This window comes from Kogia breviceps, chromosome 4 (genome assembly GCF_026419965.1).
Source record: "Kogia breviceps isolate mKogBre1 chromosome 4, mKogBre1 haplotype 1, whole genome shotgun sequence".
In the NCBI taxonomy this organism is placed as follows: domain Eukaryota; kingdom Metazoa; phylum Chordata; class Mammalia; order Artiodactyla; family Physeteridae; genus Kogia; species Kogia breviceps.
The window spans coordinates 151,062,673-151,077,436 of NC_081313.1; the positions used below are offsets into that span (position 1 = coordinate 151,062,673).

Genomic DNA, 14,764 nt, shown 5'->3' on the forward strand with positions numbered 1-14,764 from the left:
TGCAGTTTTTAAAAGGAAGATTTATTCAACAAGTTTCACTTAGCGCAATACACCTAAAAGGAAAATCACAATACAATGAAAAGATTTAAATCAAGGCCTCAGAATTTCGTACAAACACCAAGACCAAAATCCTAAAGTATTGGTATTGCGTCTCAAATTTTCCCCATTAACTTAAAAAAAAAAAAGCTTAAACTTACGTGCCATAGAGGTTATTAAATGAAACTAGAATTAACAAACATGCCAATGTTTCACTTTTAATTGTAGACACAGCTCCTATATTTTTACAAAAAAGCATGTCTTTCAACAATGCATCCAAACAGTGTTCAATGTAATGTGGTATAAGCAACACTTAACAGAATCCAACTGCTTTAACCTAAATACACCTACTGCTTAAGTACATCCTACAATATAACTGAGAAAAGCTGAAAATTATTTAACAGTAATAGATTACTCAACCTAGTTACATCCTAAATGAATGTTTGTGTTCAAAAATACTGAACCTTAAGTCTTCAAAACAATCCTGATTTCCACTTAGAGTAAGCATAAATCACAAGCTTGTATTGCAAAACTGTTAAAACTTAAGTTTTGTTTTTCTTTTAAAAAATGTTGACCAAGAGTCAGTGATCAGGATCAATTACATTCCCCATCCACCACTCATACTGGACATGCTAGACATCCCTCCCATTCCGTTCACTCCCATAGATGCTCGGCTTCCACTACTGTAGTAGCTGCTGTTCACTGCTCCTTGGCTGCCTGCAAAGAGATCAATTTGACAAGTCAGGATAAGTATCAGATTATCAGTCAACTAAAATACAGCATTCCAAGAAAAAGTTTAAAAAGTATACGAGTACAAATGGCTGCTGTCCAAGTGGCGAGAAGCATGTTTGGGAAAAGGGACTCCCGACTCCAAACAAATCTCAATTAACCCCTTTTCTCTGCAGTACCAACTTGCCAGACTCTTGTGCTACCATTTAATTGGATGCTTCAGGATCAACGTGGAAAATTAAGTTTAAAGGAAAACTAGTGTTTTTCAAAAATTGCAAAATGACTTCATGTTGTTTTTAAAGCTAAACAAAGCATTTAAAAAAAAAATTTACCATAAACATTCACAATGCGTCCATCGAATGGCATATATGAATAGGGAGCACAGGGGCAATCTCTTGCTTTTCCTATTCATGGCGGGCAGGAAGTGAGACGACGAAGTTGGACTAAAGGCAACTCACTGTGCCCAAAATGGCAGCCTCCATGGAGTTAAATCAGAGCCATTGACTGCTATAGAAAGTGTTACTACAACATATCAGTATTTGCTATTGGGAATTTAAATTATACTTTTTGAGAAAATATTTACCTATGCAATGTTTGATTGAAAATCACTGGAGTTTTCCTGTAAAACTTGGTCTGCAAAAGGATTTTGTAGGGTAAGACTATAATACCAAAATCACCATTCTTTAGACCAATTGAAAAAATTAATTAATAAAACCAATCCTAGGTTAACTGACTAGTAAATACGGTCCTAAACCCAACCACCATTCTATTATTTAAAATTCTCCCTCCATCTAAAATGGATTTATTGCTAACAAAAAGACAGAAAAAGTGAACAATTTAATGTTTTAACAAATGGAGGCAGATGTTTTCTGGCTCAACATTCAAAGTTGCAATAATGACTACTTTGAATTCATAGACTACTTCCCCCTCCCAATGATTGATTCTGAAAGTTAAGCTATTTGAAAAGTTACATTAGGATCAAGAGCATACATTAAATAACCCAATTTCACCAAAAAGGAGCCTGAATATTCCCAACTAAAGAAACCTGCCTGAAACTTATTCAAGTATATAAAAAAACACACTTACCATATCCACTCATGCTGCTCTGGCCACCATAGCCGCCTCCATAACCACCACTCAGCTGCTGGCTGGCTGGGCCGCCATAACTGGACTGGTTTGCTGTTAAGTTAAGAGAACATTAGAACCTTGTTCCTTATGTAATGTGGTACCTGGTGGTACCGGGCTTGTAATTCTAAATCTATTATTTTCCAGTCTTGATCTTACATCACTATATATAAACCCTCTGTGCCTCCTTCTGCCTATTGTCTATGACCAGACTACCTTTCTATCCATCATTCGAGCTAGTCAAACACTTATAAACCACAAGGCCAACAGCATACACATCAGCAGGACTGAATCCACGTTTCCATAAGTAGAGGCATTTTGACAAGACCTTATGAAAATGCTTAACTGGATTTAGTGGGATTTTCCCCCATAATTCGATATATTAAGGGTAGGTCAATACACAGGTATCACTAAACACCTGATTATGCCCCAAAATTTATTTTGATCCTGTGCTCTTTGCTAAATATTACTTTTAGATTTATACTTCATACTTATAGACAATTCAACTAGTTTCTTTCTGTAGTCCCCTCCCCCAAAAGTACTTCAAACTAATGTTATCTAACAGTTTTATGTAACTCACAAAGATTTAAGGCACACATACTATTTAAATCAAAACTTTTCTTTACCTAAATTATGCTAAACTGCTATATATAAATTAACTTAAGCTTATATAACTGACTTATACAGATATAAATGTTTTGGTTTTTAAAAAAACTAACGATATTTACACAAGCCCATGCCTCCCATCATTTGGCTACCATAAGCACCACCGCTTGCTCCTGCTGTAGAATTCAAGAAGAGTTCTACATATCTGTGTTCTGAAATGAGAGAAAAGGCATACAAGGTTAGCTTAAAAAAAGGACACTAAAGTGATATTTACACAAACCCATGCCTCCTAGCATTTGGCTACCGTAAGCACCACCGCTTGCTCCTGCTGTAGAATTCAAGAAGAGTTCTACATATCTGTGTTCTGAAATGAGAAAAAAAAATTGAAAATGTTTGTTGGTGAAAGAAAAAGATGAGCACTTTTAGTTCTTTTAAGTAGATCTGTGAACTATAAATACTTTTAGTAAAAAAAAAATCTAGCTGCTTCTTTCAGGTGATTTACTTTACGCGTTTCAAAAAGCAGTCTTAAACATCCATCTAAATTGCTTTAAGTTTGTCAATTAAGCGTATACCTTAGTCAGTGTTCTTATCCCAAATTCTTTTTAATCATACTAACTTTAAAAACCTATGTACTTTGTAAACATCCCATAGAACCCTATTATTGGATTACAAATTTTTCTCATCCTTACTATTCCTTTATCATAATCATTAGTCACACAACCACCTATGGAGACCTAAAGATCCTTAAATCACACTTACGCATATTTGCTTTGTCTTTTGACATAGCTGCCACAGCATCTTCATGAGTTGCAAACTCGACATCTGCTTCACCAGTTACTCTGCCATCGGGACCAATTTCAATATGTACTCTCACAGGGTTGAGTGGTGAAAAAAACTAAATGTAAGGTATTTCAGAGAATCAAGTCAAACATTGTTACAGAAAACAAAACTTTAACATGCTGCTTCACTTAAGTAGAATAAGAACCATGTTTTTACTGTTATACTGAAATATACAACTTATGAATTTATCCTACACTTACATTATAAATGTCGTTCTCAGTAGCTCTGTAAGGTAATCCCCGCATGTGTACACAGTGTCCTGTTGTGCTCTGGAAAGTAGAGCCACCATCCCCATATCTGTGATCTGACATTCCTGAAAAACAATAATTGAGGTCTAGATGAACAAGAGTTAAGTATCCCTCAGATGAGAAATTCAATTCTTACCTTACCTCTTCCAAATCTATCTGACCCAAATCCATAGCCATCATTATAGCCATTATAATCATCATAGCCTCCATAACCTGAAAGGCAAGAAGTACAATCACTAAATGATAAGTCACAAAAAGAACAGACCTCGTGACACCTGCGCAATACACCTACCTCCACCATAAGCACCACGCCTCATCCTTTCAAAGCCAGCTCCTCTTCCAATGCTGTTATACCCTCTGCCAGCCCCAGGTCTGTCATAGGGACCTGGCCGCTGCATGGCCATAAGTTTTCGTGGTGGATCATAATGAGTTCTAACTTCAGCTCGACTGCTCTTAAAGATTTCGATATACCTAAAGCATTGTTCATGAAGAAAGGGAGTGGGGAAGGGAGAGAAAACATTAGTTCATTTCATACAGGTATTCAGTTACACAAGAAAACAATGTAGTCATAGCCATGAAACTGACTAATATATAAAGCCAGATTTCTTATATTTGTATAGGCAATGACCAGAAATTCACTCAATTTTAAGATTTAATGTAAACTTTATAGAAAAAAAATTCACTCCTCTGAGGCAGAGAGCCCAACCTTAGGGGTAGAGAGGAGTACTGTAAATAAATGTCTTAGGAGGGAAGAATTCCACTCAACTTTCAACATTTCATGTCTTAAATCCATTGGCATCATGTATAGCAAGTGAGCTAAAAAGCCAGCCTCCACCAACAGTCTAGCCCACACTACACATTTCCTTCTGCCAATAAATACCCCAGCCTATGCTTTTAGTAGGAATCAGCATAGGTAAGCGCATGCTTCAATGAAAAATAGTCACAAGCAAAGAGAATAAAACCTTTTGTGACAATTTCTTGAAAGCTATGCTTATTAATACATATGCAGAAAACATTTATACAGCAAGAAAGTTTGTTGCATTTCAACTTTAAAAACAAGATCAGAAAGTATCACATTTTCTTATGGTAATATTAATTTACTAGGTGGAGTTATTACAGCTAAAGCCAGGTTTGCATTAACATTTTTAAAACCATAGTCTCTCAACTCCAGTGATGGGTTAATTAGGAATCCTACAAAATTGTAAAGTAGACCAAATTAACTAGGGACAATTTCAAAACCTAAAATTTAATCTGAAAGCACCTATGGGACTTTGACATAGGAAAAGTTTGAAAATTGTGGCAAAACATCAAATAATTGGGACTAGGAATCAGATTTTCTTCCTTGATTCTAAGCAGAGAGAATATGGATTTAATTGTTTACCATAAGAAAAGTGACAAATCCAACCAACCATCCATCCCCACCTGTGCCCTATTCTTTCCTTGTGTTTCTTTAGAGCCTTTTCAGCTATTTCCTGTGAAGCAAACTGCACGAAGGCCTCCCCCGTACTCCTCCCCTGGAAGTCCACCGGCAATGTTATCCCATTTGGCACGATTTCCAACCCTTCAACCCAAGGACAAATAACCCCAGTAGGGGGGCAATATTAACATCACAAGCCCAGAAATGATTCTTCTTATAGCTTTAAATACACCAGAATTTTAACTTTAGGTGAACGGTATGCTTTCAACAAGTACTCTTTAAAGATTCATTGCAGTAATATGAAGTTCCATTATAGCAAACTATTAACTCAATTCTTAACACACCCCATGACATGGTATGTAAGAAAAAACTTGAACACAGGATGCATTAAGAATTCAACAATTAAGAACACTTATTTATCTATGCAACTTAATGTTGAAAATTATACAAGAATTTAACAAATTTTCAAGCATTAAAGACAACAGTTTTACTAAATTCAAGATATACCTTTTACCTCATTTCATATTGCAATGTTTTAAAGTTAGTGGAACTTCAGTTTTAAGAAATTACATATTTAAACATTTAATATACAAATTGAAACATTGTTTAGTCATATAATTGACAAACATACAATCTAAGCTTTCAACAAACAACTGATCTAACACAGCACAATCATGCACTCTTATGCTCTAATAGTAGTAAGATTCACTTCTGGAAATTCCGTCTATGAAAAATCCTTTCCGTGGAAACATTCCCAAGCTTACAAAAAGGACTTAAAGCACTTTCCTAGAAGATATGAAATTATGTTCATATTTAACGATGTTGACAGATAGCATTCAATTCTCACCAATTTAGACAAAAACAATAAAAACAGACTTGATTGCAAAAATTCTGGCAAAATATTAGGACTTGATATGTATCTAGTTAAGTCAAGATTTTAACACATACTACACTAAACCATGAAAGGATTTCTTGTTAATTCCAGTTTATCACAACATGAATATTAAGCAACAGTATGTAAAATATATGCTCTAACATTCTGCTAAACATTCAAATACTTTAGGCCCAAAACAATTTCAAAACACTTTCTGTACTTCAGATACTAAGACTACATTCAACCTACACTTATATATTAGATTGACTTTCACTAAGTTTAATTCCCTGGCTAAACCAATTGTTTCTGTAAGGTTTTTTTGTATAAACAGAATCAGATCATTAGAGAATTTCTGGTCCCATGACCCAGTGTCTCTTACAATATAGACACTTGACATAAATTACAACAACCTAACATACTAATCTAATGTTAAGGGATCTTACCTTTAACTTGAAGTACTTAGCTGTACAGCAATGTGAGGAAAGTAGTTAAGTTGTTGAGGACAATCCTCAAAGATCTACTCTGAACTACAATACTAAATATAGGCAGTTAACATTTTGGAAGTACTTAATTAATCCACCTTTAAGATGGGCTTAAATTATTTGAAGGTCTCCAGGAAGAAGAAAACATTAATTCATCTGCATATACTCACAACCTGTTTAAATAGCTAAGCTAGTCAACTTAAGGTCTAATTCAATCACATGTTGCCAGAGGCTAGCCAGAACTCACTGCTCAGCAAGAAACAGGACTACATACCTGAGAAGAACTGAACAATTTCTTCCTTGCTACATCCAAAGGGGAGTCCTCTAAGCCGTACAAAGCCATCATTGGCCGTGTCAGGACTATTTGGACCAGTATGCTTCAACACCCAATCCATTTCAACGTTGTTTGACTTGAATACTGAAAGAGGTGCTTAGAATTAGTCAACTTTGGAAAGTTAGAAAACCAAGTTCAGACTTCCTGGGTCTTTAGATAATCTAGGTAGAGCTGCCATAAACTCTTAGATGACCATTTCCATGCGGTCAAATACCTAAAATTCAGAAGGGGTAAGATAGATTTCTATTTGTTTAATGTTTTATTTACTGTTACTAGGGCAATGTAAATCAAACCTTCAACATATCTGTGTCCCATAGTTTCTCTGTCTTTTTTCAGGGCCAATTTGACTTCATCTTCTGATTCAAGTTCAACAAAAGCCTCGCCACTCGGTCTGCCTTCTCTGGTGTAGATGAAACGAATACCTTGAGCCCCATTTTGAATTTTGCAGTCTGGAAAGAAAACAACCGTTAATACAGAATTTAAAACTAAAAACCACCTCTGGGGGATGAAATGCCTATACACAACCCCACTACAAAGCAGAGCATTTGCAAAACCTAAAGTGAGCATGGTATTACTAATTCCTAGGGTGTCTCTTTCAGTAATTAAACAGTTTTCCTCTCATGACCAAACTTTCCTATTCCTTATATTCCCAATCCATCAAGAAAATCCAATATTCAAAGCACTTTCTTAATGAAGTTATCTCCAAGTCCTCACTACTCAAGTGTCCATTAAACATCCTTTTTATAACTCCTCAGTAAACTTTTAAGTCCGGACCTTGTGACTTTATTGCATTTTCTGAATAAACGTGGTTTGGAGTTTTGATTTGGGGTATTTGACAGTTTTACCTTACTAGCAGCAACATTACAATGTCTTGCTCGAATCCAAATTGCAGGGCCAATACTCACCTGAAAGGGGATCAGTGTTACCAAGCTAAAATGCTCCAAGTTGCACAGCTGAAGCCAAACCCAGTCTTGCCCACTGCAAGGTGGCTTCCAGTGTACTTGGTTCTTGTTTTACAGGTCGTTTTCCGTTACACACGCTAAATTCAGATAGTAAGTCAATACTACAAATATCCTTCCAAAACCTGTAAATTTCTCCCAAATATATCTTTCAATCTAATCTTACACTAAAAATGAGAACAAGGACATTTGGCAGACATTCATTATTCAGGAAACCTACATACTGGGGAAAAAAACTACATAGGCAAGAAAACTTTCCTGGACTTCAGTGTCCTCAACTGTAAAGTGAGCCAGATCAAAAACTATGAGAAAGAGCTCTTCAGTTAAAGAATCGTGATTGAGAAAATTGTCTGAAATTAATGACATTTTATCTTTTCAAAGCAGAATGCCCCTTTTCAAATAAACGCCAAAACTGGTAAGGTGTTGTTATATTTGTTCAGCTACTGGGTAAAGTTCTCAAGATTGAAGGGGAAATCCCATCTATCCCCATTTATCCTTTCTAAAAAACATCCACAGAATGACTCGTACTTAAAGAAAAATAAAGAGGAAAAAAAAAATCCGCCAGAGAGGCCGCATTCCCCCAAGAGGGCCCGGCGGGCGGGGCTTTCGCAATTTCCATTGCGTAACAGCGACCGGTCGGGCGCGAGCAGGACAGCGGGAACCGCTGCCGCCCGCGCCCCACCAGGGGGCGCCCTGGGCTCGCCCCCCCCACCGCCGCCACCCCCCACCCCCCACCCCCCACGCCGCCGCCTCCCCGCCCGCCCTGCAGCCCGGGCTGAACTCCCGCCTCCGCTTCACTTACCAGAAAAAAAACGCTGCACTTCGTCGGCCGAGCAAGACCAAGGCAAGCCCCGGACCTTCACCACGAAACCCTCGCCGCCTTCGGTTCCCAACATCATCGTCTCTTAGGGGGTCCTGGCGTCGAAACAGCCTGCAAGACAGGGATATGGGTCAGACCTAAGAAATGTTAAAATTAAACAGCCCTCCAATCTCGAAACGCCCTGCCGGCCCGCGGCGCCTCCGTAAAGGTCGAGCCCGTGCGGACGTTTCGACCCAGGCGACTCCAACACCGAACGCCAAGTTGGCCAGCGGCCGGGTCCCCGAAGCCGCTCTGCTAGCCAGGTACCAGTGCCCCAAGCCGAGGGGGGACCCGGCCTAGCGCCAGCGTGGAGGCAAGGAAATGGCGGCGACCGCTTCCGCTCCGCCTCCTCCGACATCTCACACAATAGAGTCGGCGCGGCCTGCAGGCCTCAGCGGCCCCGCCACGACTCGGCGAACCATTCCTGGTGTCTAACGGCAGCCCGCACCTTGCTAAAGCCCCCGCAGCCTCTACAGAGACCCTGGGACAAGCAATCCTCGCAAAACTGGCACCGTCGGGGGGGGCCCCTAGGTGGTAAATACGGAACATCAAACACTCACCAGCTCACACAACTTCAGCGCGGCTGAGAAGAAATGGCTAGCGGGCGCCTGCGCAACCTAAATAAGGCCCTTTGAACAAGCTCTGCGCACGCGCAGCTAGGGGGCCGCACCGCCCCCTTGCGTCACACAGAGCTCGGGCGCATGCGTAATATTATGAGCCAGCCCATTTCCCGCCAGTAAATTATTATACGCATGCGTATTCGGGTCAGCACCGCCCACCTCCTTAAACCCGCCGGGCTTTTTTGCGCCTGCGCTTTACTGCGATTATTCGAGCCTTAGCGGTTTGAGTTTCACGCGCATGCGTCTTCCTTCAAACCGTTCGTTCGACTTACCCGCCAGAAGGGGGAGGGGTATGGCGTCAATTAGTTCCCTACAGGAACCGTACGGGGCTCAGGGTTGTGATGAGGTGTTCTCGCCTATTATCCGCAGTCCTAGCTAAGCTGAAAGTACAAGCGCTCCCCTCCTTCGCGCCGCCTATACTCCTTTTCTCCCTAGAGCCATCCCGTGACAAACTGGGGGCTGCGGGACTGCATACTTCCTGCACCCGAAGCCGCTCCCGCGGCGCCGGGAGCATGTCCAAGGCCTTTGTGCCGCCACTGCCCCTTACCTGCCGCCGTTGGGCCTGGGGCCCGGACCCCAGTCCTGTACCCCGCTTTTGCCCTAACGAACTCCCACCCTGCGACCCCCGCTGCCTCGCCCCGGGGTCGCACGAGAGGGGGGCGCCGGATGCGCGTCCCGTCGCGCCTCGTGAGCGCAGGGTGAGCCGCCGGTGCACGCCAGACTTCGCTCTCCCGAGCAGGTTCCCCCTTAATTCTCCCAAAGCTAAGTAGATACCGTTATGTCCATTCCCCATGTGGAGGCGTTCGGTTCGGCAAGACTCCAGGGTCACCCCATGTGCGCATATGGCCCGAGACTAGTGATGTTCGTGATTTCCAGCAGCACTGCGGAAACTGGGACCATTAACGTAGCCTTCCAGTCCTCCCCTTGTCTGATGCCGGCTGTCCTCCCCACCTCGGCCTGGTGGACACATACAATAAACACAGGGGTACCACAGCGAAGGCTTTTCTGAGTGCCACCACGGAACGATGCAAGTAAAGCACGTTTTCGCCCTACAATGGTCGGGAGCTCGTATCCGGTTTTAACAGGTTTGAGAAAACTGGAGAGGACATCAATGGAACAGGGAGAAGTTGATACAAGATAAGGTCGCAGAGGTAGGCGAGGCCCGATCCTGAAAGGCCATTTAGGCCTTGGCAAGGGTGATAACTCCAAGCACTGGAGAAGGCTTTGGCAGGTCTTCAGCAGGGCACAATAGGACCTGTTTGAAAAGGAAAACTCTGTTGCTGGGTGTGAAGGGGACTCAGACGGGACAAGCATGGTGAATGATGCTCCTTGCCCTCAATTGCAAAAAGAGCTAGAGGAAATAAAGGGGCATCTTGGCTGAAGTCACCAAGATATGGGATTCCCAAGTCTTCCAGATTGAAGGTCTATCTCTGAGTGATTCAAAAGCAAGAACAGTTTTTGCTTTTGGGTGCTATCTCTCCAGGACATCACAAAGATATCTCTCAAGGTTTCTTAATAGGTTACAGCATTTGAGAGCTCTGGTCTAATTAAATGACCTAAGAAGGGAGTTCCCCGGCGGTCCAGTGGTTGGGACTCCACGCCGAGGGCCTGGGTTCCATCCCTGTTCAGGGAACTAGGATTCCGGAAACTGCAGGGCGAGGGCAAAAAAAAAAAATGACCTAAGAACACTAGTTTCTGATTAGATGAGGGAAAAACCCTGATCCCCTTGGTAGTGCATTATAACATCATGTTTGGGGGAATTCCCTTGTGGTCCAGTGGTTAGGACTTGGCACTTTCGCTGCCGTGGCCTGGGTTGAATCCCTGGTCCTGGAACTAAGATCCTGCAAGCTGCGCGGCCAAAAAGAAAGATACACAGTATATCATGTTTTCACCTTTTAACAACACGGATACACTTCTAATATTTGTTGGTTTGTTTGGTTTTTGGCAGCCTGGCTTGCAGGATCTTGGTTCCCTGACCCGGGATCGAACCCCTGCCGTCAGCAGTGAAAGCGCAGAGTCCTAACCAGCGGACCGCCAGGGAAGTCCCTAAGATGTTTATTTTTCCTAAGGTTTTCTAGTATTTTCTTCCATAATAAGTAGATGTAATGTATAATCATCATAGAAATATTAGATCATTTCCTCAGGATAGATTTCTAGGAGTAAAATTATTCAATGAAAGAATCTGAATATTTTTAGGGCTACTTATAGTAAAAGGTTATCACACTTGACAACACTCTCAGCCGCAGGTGAGTGTTCCATATCCCTTTGTTTTGCTGGCATTGAAATTTTCCTTTCCTCTAATCTTTGCTAATTTAATACTGAAAAAAACCATATCTCTAATTTGCATGTTTGATTATTAGTAAAATATAATAAATTATATACAATTAATGCTGATTCCCTCATATAAATTGTCAGTTCAGCTTCTTTCTCCAGTGTTCTTTTGGTCTTTATTAAGACTATTACCTTGGCCATAACTGCCCCAAACATTTTTCTGTTTGATTACCTTTTAATTGTTGTTTTTAATGTTTAGACATACAGAGGTTTTTCATTTTGGTGAAGTCAAAGCCATGGATACTTTGAGTTTGTCTTTAAGCTTAGCAAGCCCTTTCCTGTACAGAGATGAAGCACATTTATTCATTATCTTTTTCACCAATTCTAAAGCACATTTTTTTCAGTTTAATCTCTCAAAATAGGGATGTGCCTTAAGAACCAGTGGTGCGTCCTAGTTTAATTGGCGGAATTTTCTTATAAGTGGTACATAAAACATGGTGTGTCTTAAAAATTGATGACCTTGGGACATCCCTGGTGGTCCAGTGGTAAAGAATCCGCCTTCCAATGCAGGGGATGCGGGTTTGATCCCTGGTCAAGGAACTAAGATCACACAAGCCACAGGGCAGCTAAGCCTGCACACCACAACTAGAGAACAAGGATCCAACAAGCCACGTGGCTCTGCCACAAAAAAAGTAATGACCGCTAAAAAGAGTCATAATAGAGCTGGAAAGAATGCAGGGAAGTGCCATGCCCATTGGACTGTAAATCTGTACACTAGAGGGCTACTGGCACTGTATATTCAAGGTTTTAAAAATATGCATTACCTTGGACCCATACATTCCACATCTACTTTTGCACAGATTTAAATTTGTAAGAATGTTCATCACAGCATGAAATAGGTAAATTTTAAAAGCAACTTAAATGTCTAATGGTGTATTGAATAAATTATAGTACAACTTTATCATGCATTGTCACCATGGTCAATATAGCCTCACAAGGGGGCAAAATTTGTTCTTGATTGTGGGGAGAAGAGTGAACACATCTAGGCTGTTACAATGGTTTTTGGACACAGTACCTAAAAAGATATACAGTATATCTATGCTATTAACATTTTACATGGGGGAGAATTAGGAAAAAAATTGTCTAAAAAGGTTCCTTTGGGTGACAATCATAGGGAAAAAAAGTTGAGAAAAACTGATCCATATAATGCAATACTTTGCAGTTTTTAAAAATGATGACTAGAATTATATTTTTGGAAAGATGTTTACAATATTCGTTGAGTAAAAAAACAGTGAAACAATAATTATTATGCATTATTATGAAGCAATAATACAGTATGGCTAAGTTCCTGGAAATATAATATAATTACACACATGCATAAAGAAAAATTATACATATATGGAAAAGATATATGTATAATCTTACATTTAAAAAATTTTGTTTTTTCTCTGTATTTTCTCTTTCTTCTTTTTCTTTCTTTTTTTTTTTTTTTTTTTGGCCACACACCCACCACTCCTGGGATCTTAGTTCCCCATCCAGGGATTGGGCCCCTGTACCCTGCAGTGGAAGCATGGGTTCTTAAGCCCTGGACTGCCAGGGAACTCACTCTTCTCTGTATTTTAAATTGTTTTAATGCTGAACACATTACTTGTAGCTATAAAACTTAAGGATTGAGAACGTTTGAATGTGAGTTTCCTCCCATCCTCCTAGCACTGTGGCATCAGCTGCCTCCAGATCGTGCTGAGGACCGCGGAACCCCACTTTGAAGCTGGAGACTGGAAGCATAGAGACGGTGGCTCAGTGGTTAGAATCTGGGTACAGAGTCCCAAGCCCATCCCAACCCGGTGCAGCATGGCTCGACCCTTTCAGCTGCATAATCATGGTAGTCTTAAATAAGAGCTCCTCCGATGCCTGGTGAGGGCTCTGAAACCATTTAAACCGCTCAGTGTGAATTCTGATACGTACTTTTCCTAAGTGAGATAGAAAAACAAAGGTGTCCCCACAGCCAGCCCAGCGTCGCGGCTGAGGGGAGGGGCTGGCGCTCCTGATGGAGTGAGGTCAGCTGCTGGGGTGACCTGGAAAGGGGATCCTAACACGCCCTCTTCGGTTCTCTCAGCGCAGCTCCTTTAGGCAGAATGTGACAACCATTGGTTTTGAACCTTCAGGGTATTGGCCCTGATTTCCCAAAGCTTCAGCTGGGACACTCACTGTGGTTGAATCATTCGGCCATGTGTTCAAAATGTACTGATGACTAATGTCATAACTTACCTTTTAAAATGTTTTATTTATTTATTTTTGGATCTGTTGGGTCTTTGTTGCTGCGCGTGGGCTATCTCAAGTTGCGTCGAGCGGGGGGCTATTCTTTGTTGAGGTGCGCGGGCTTCTCATTGCAGTGGCTTTTCTTGTTGAGGAGCATGGACTCTAGGCACATGGGCTTCAGTAGTTGTGGCATGCAGGTTCAGTAGTTGTGGCACATGGGCTTAGTTGCTCCACGGCATATGGGATCTTTCCGGAGCAGGGATCGAACCCGTGTCCCCTGCATTGGCAGGCAGATTCTTAACCACTGTACCACCAGGGAAGCCCCATTTTAACCATTTTTAAACATACAGTTCAGTGGTATTAAGTATATTTACAATGTTGCACAAATATTTCCACTCTCCATCTCTAGAACTTTTTCATCTTCTCCAACTGAAACTCTGTACCATTTAAACACTTAACTCCCCAGTCCTGCTCCCCCAGAGCCTGGTAACCTCTATTCTACTATCTGTCTCTAGGAATTTGCATATTCTAGTACCTGATATAAGTGGAATCATACAATAATTGTCCTTTTGTGTATGGTTTATTTAACTTAACATAATGTTTTCAAGGTCTATCCATGTCCTCAGTTTCCTTCCTTTTAAAGCTGAATAACATTCTGTTGTATGTATATAATACATTTTGCTTACCCATTAATTCATTAATGGGTTGGTTCCACCTTTAAGCTATTGTAAATAGTGCTGCTTCGAACTTTGGTGTGCAACTATCTGTTTGATTTCCTGCTTTCCATTCTTTCAGCCTGTATGGAAAACATTTTGGCAGTTAAACATAGAATTACCATATGATTCAGCAATTCCATTCCTAGATATGTACCTTAACTATTTTACATTCCTCCCAGCAATTCACCGGATTCCAAGTCTTTTCTCATCCTCACCAACACTTGCTATTTTCTGGCTTTGTTTTTGGTTTTTGACAGTAGCTGTCCTAAAAAGTGTGAAGCAGTATCTCACTGTGGTTTTGATTTGCATTTCCCTAATGATTAGAGACACTGAGCATTTTTATTTTTATTTTTTATTTATTTATTTTTTTTTTAGCGGTACGCAGGCCT

General features: G+C 40.9%; 1 protein-coding gene across 12 annotated transcripts in view; it reads right to left on the reverse strand.

The window, feature by feature from the left end:
* Window positions 1–14,764, reverse strand: part of HNRNPH1 (heterogeneous nuclear ribonucleoprotein H1) — a 264,799-nt gene continuing 250,035 nt past the window's right edge. For 3 of the 12 annotated variants that reach the window (XM_067032235.1, XM_067032234.1, XM_067032236.1), the window contains exons 2-13: window positions 8,453–8,582; window positions 6,985–7,140; window positions 6,632–6,775; window positions 5,007–5,145; window positions 3,877–4,055; window positions 3,726–3,797; window positions 3,537–3,670; window positions 3,256–3,391; window positions 2,801–2,860; window positions 2,619–2,708; window positions 1,852–1,944; window positions 1–753 (exon numbers count right to left, since the gene is read on the reverse strand). In XM_067032235.1, the coding sequence (XP_066888336.1) occupies window positions 635–753; window positions 1,852–1,944; window positions 2,619–2,708; window positions 2,801–2,860; window positions 3,256–3,391; window positions 3,537–3,670; window positions 3,726–3,797; window positions 3,877–4,055; window positions 5,007–5,145; window positions 6,632–6,775; window positions 6,985–7,140; window positions 8,453–8,549 (1,419 nt within the window). In that variant the 5' untranslated portion in view covers window positions 8,550–8,582 and the 3' untranslated portion in view covers window positions 1–634. Of the gene's footprint in view, window positions 754–1,348; window positions 1,399–1,851; window positions 1,945–2,618; window positions 2,709–2,770; window positions 2,861–3,255; window positions 3,392–3,536; window positions 3,671–3,725; window positions 3,798–3,876; window positions 4,056–5,006; window positions 5,146–6,631; window positions 6,776–6,984; window positions 7,141–8,452; window positions 8,583–9,069; window positions 9,191–14,764 lie in introns of those variants that run through there. The other 9 variants (XM_059060550.2, XM_059060553.2, XM_059060557.2 and 6 more) reach the window with 9 other exon arrangements.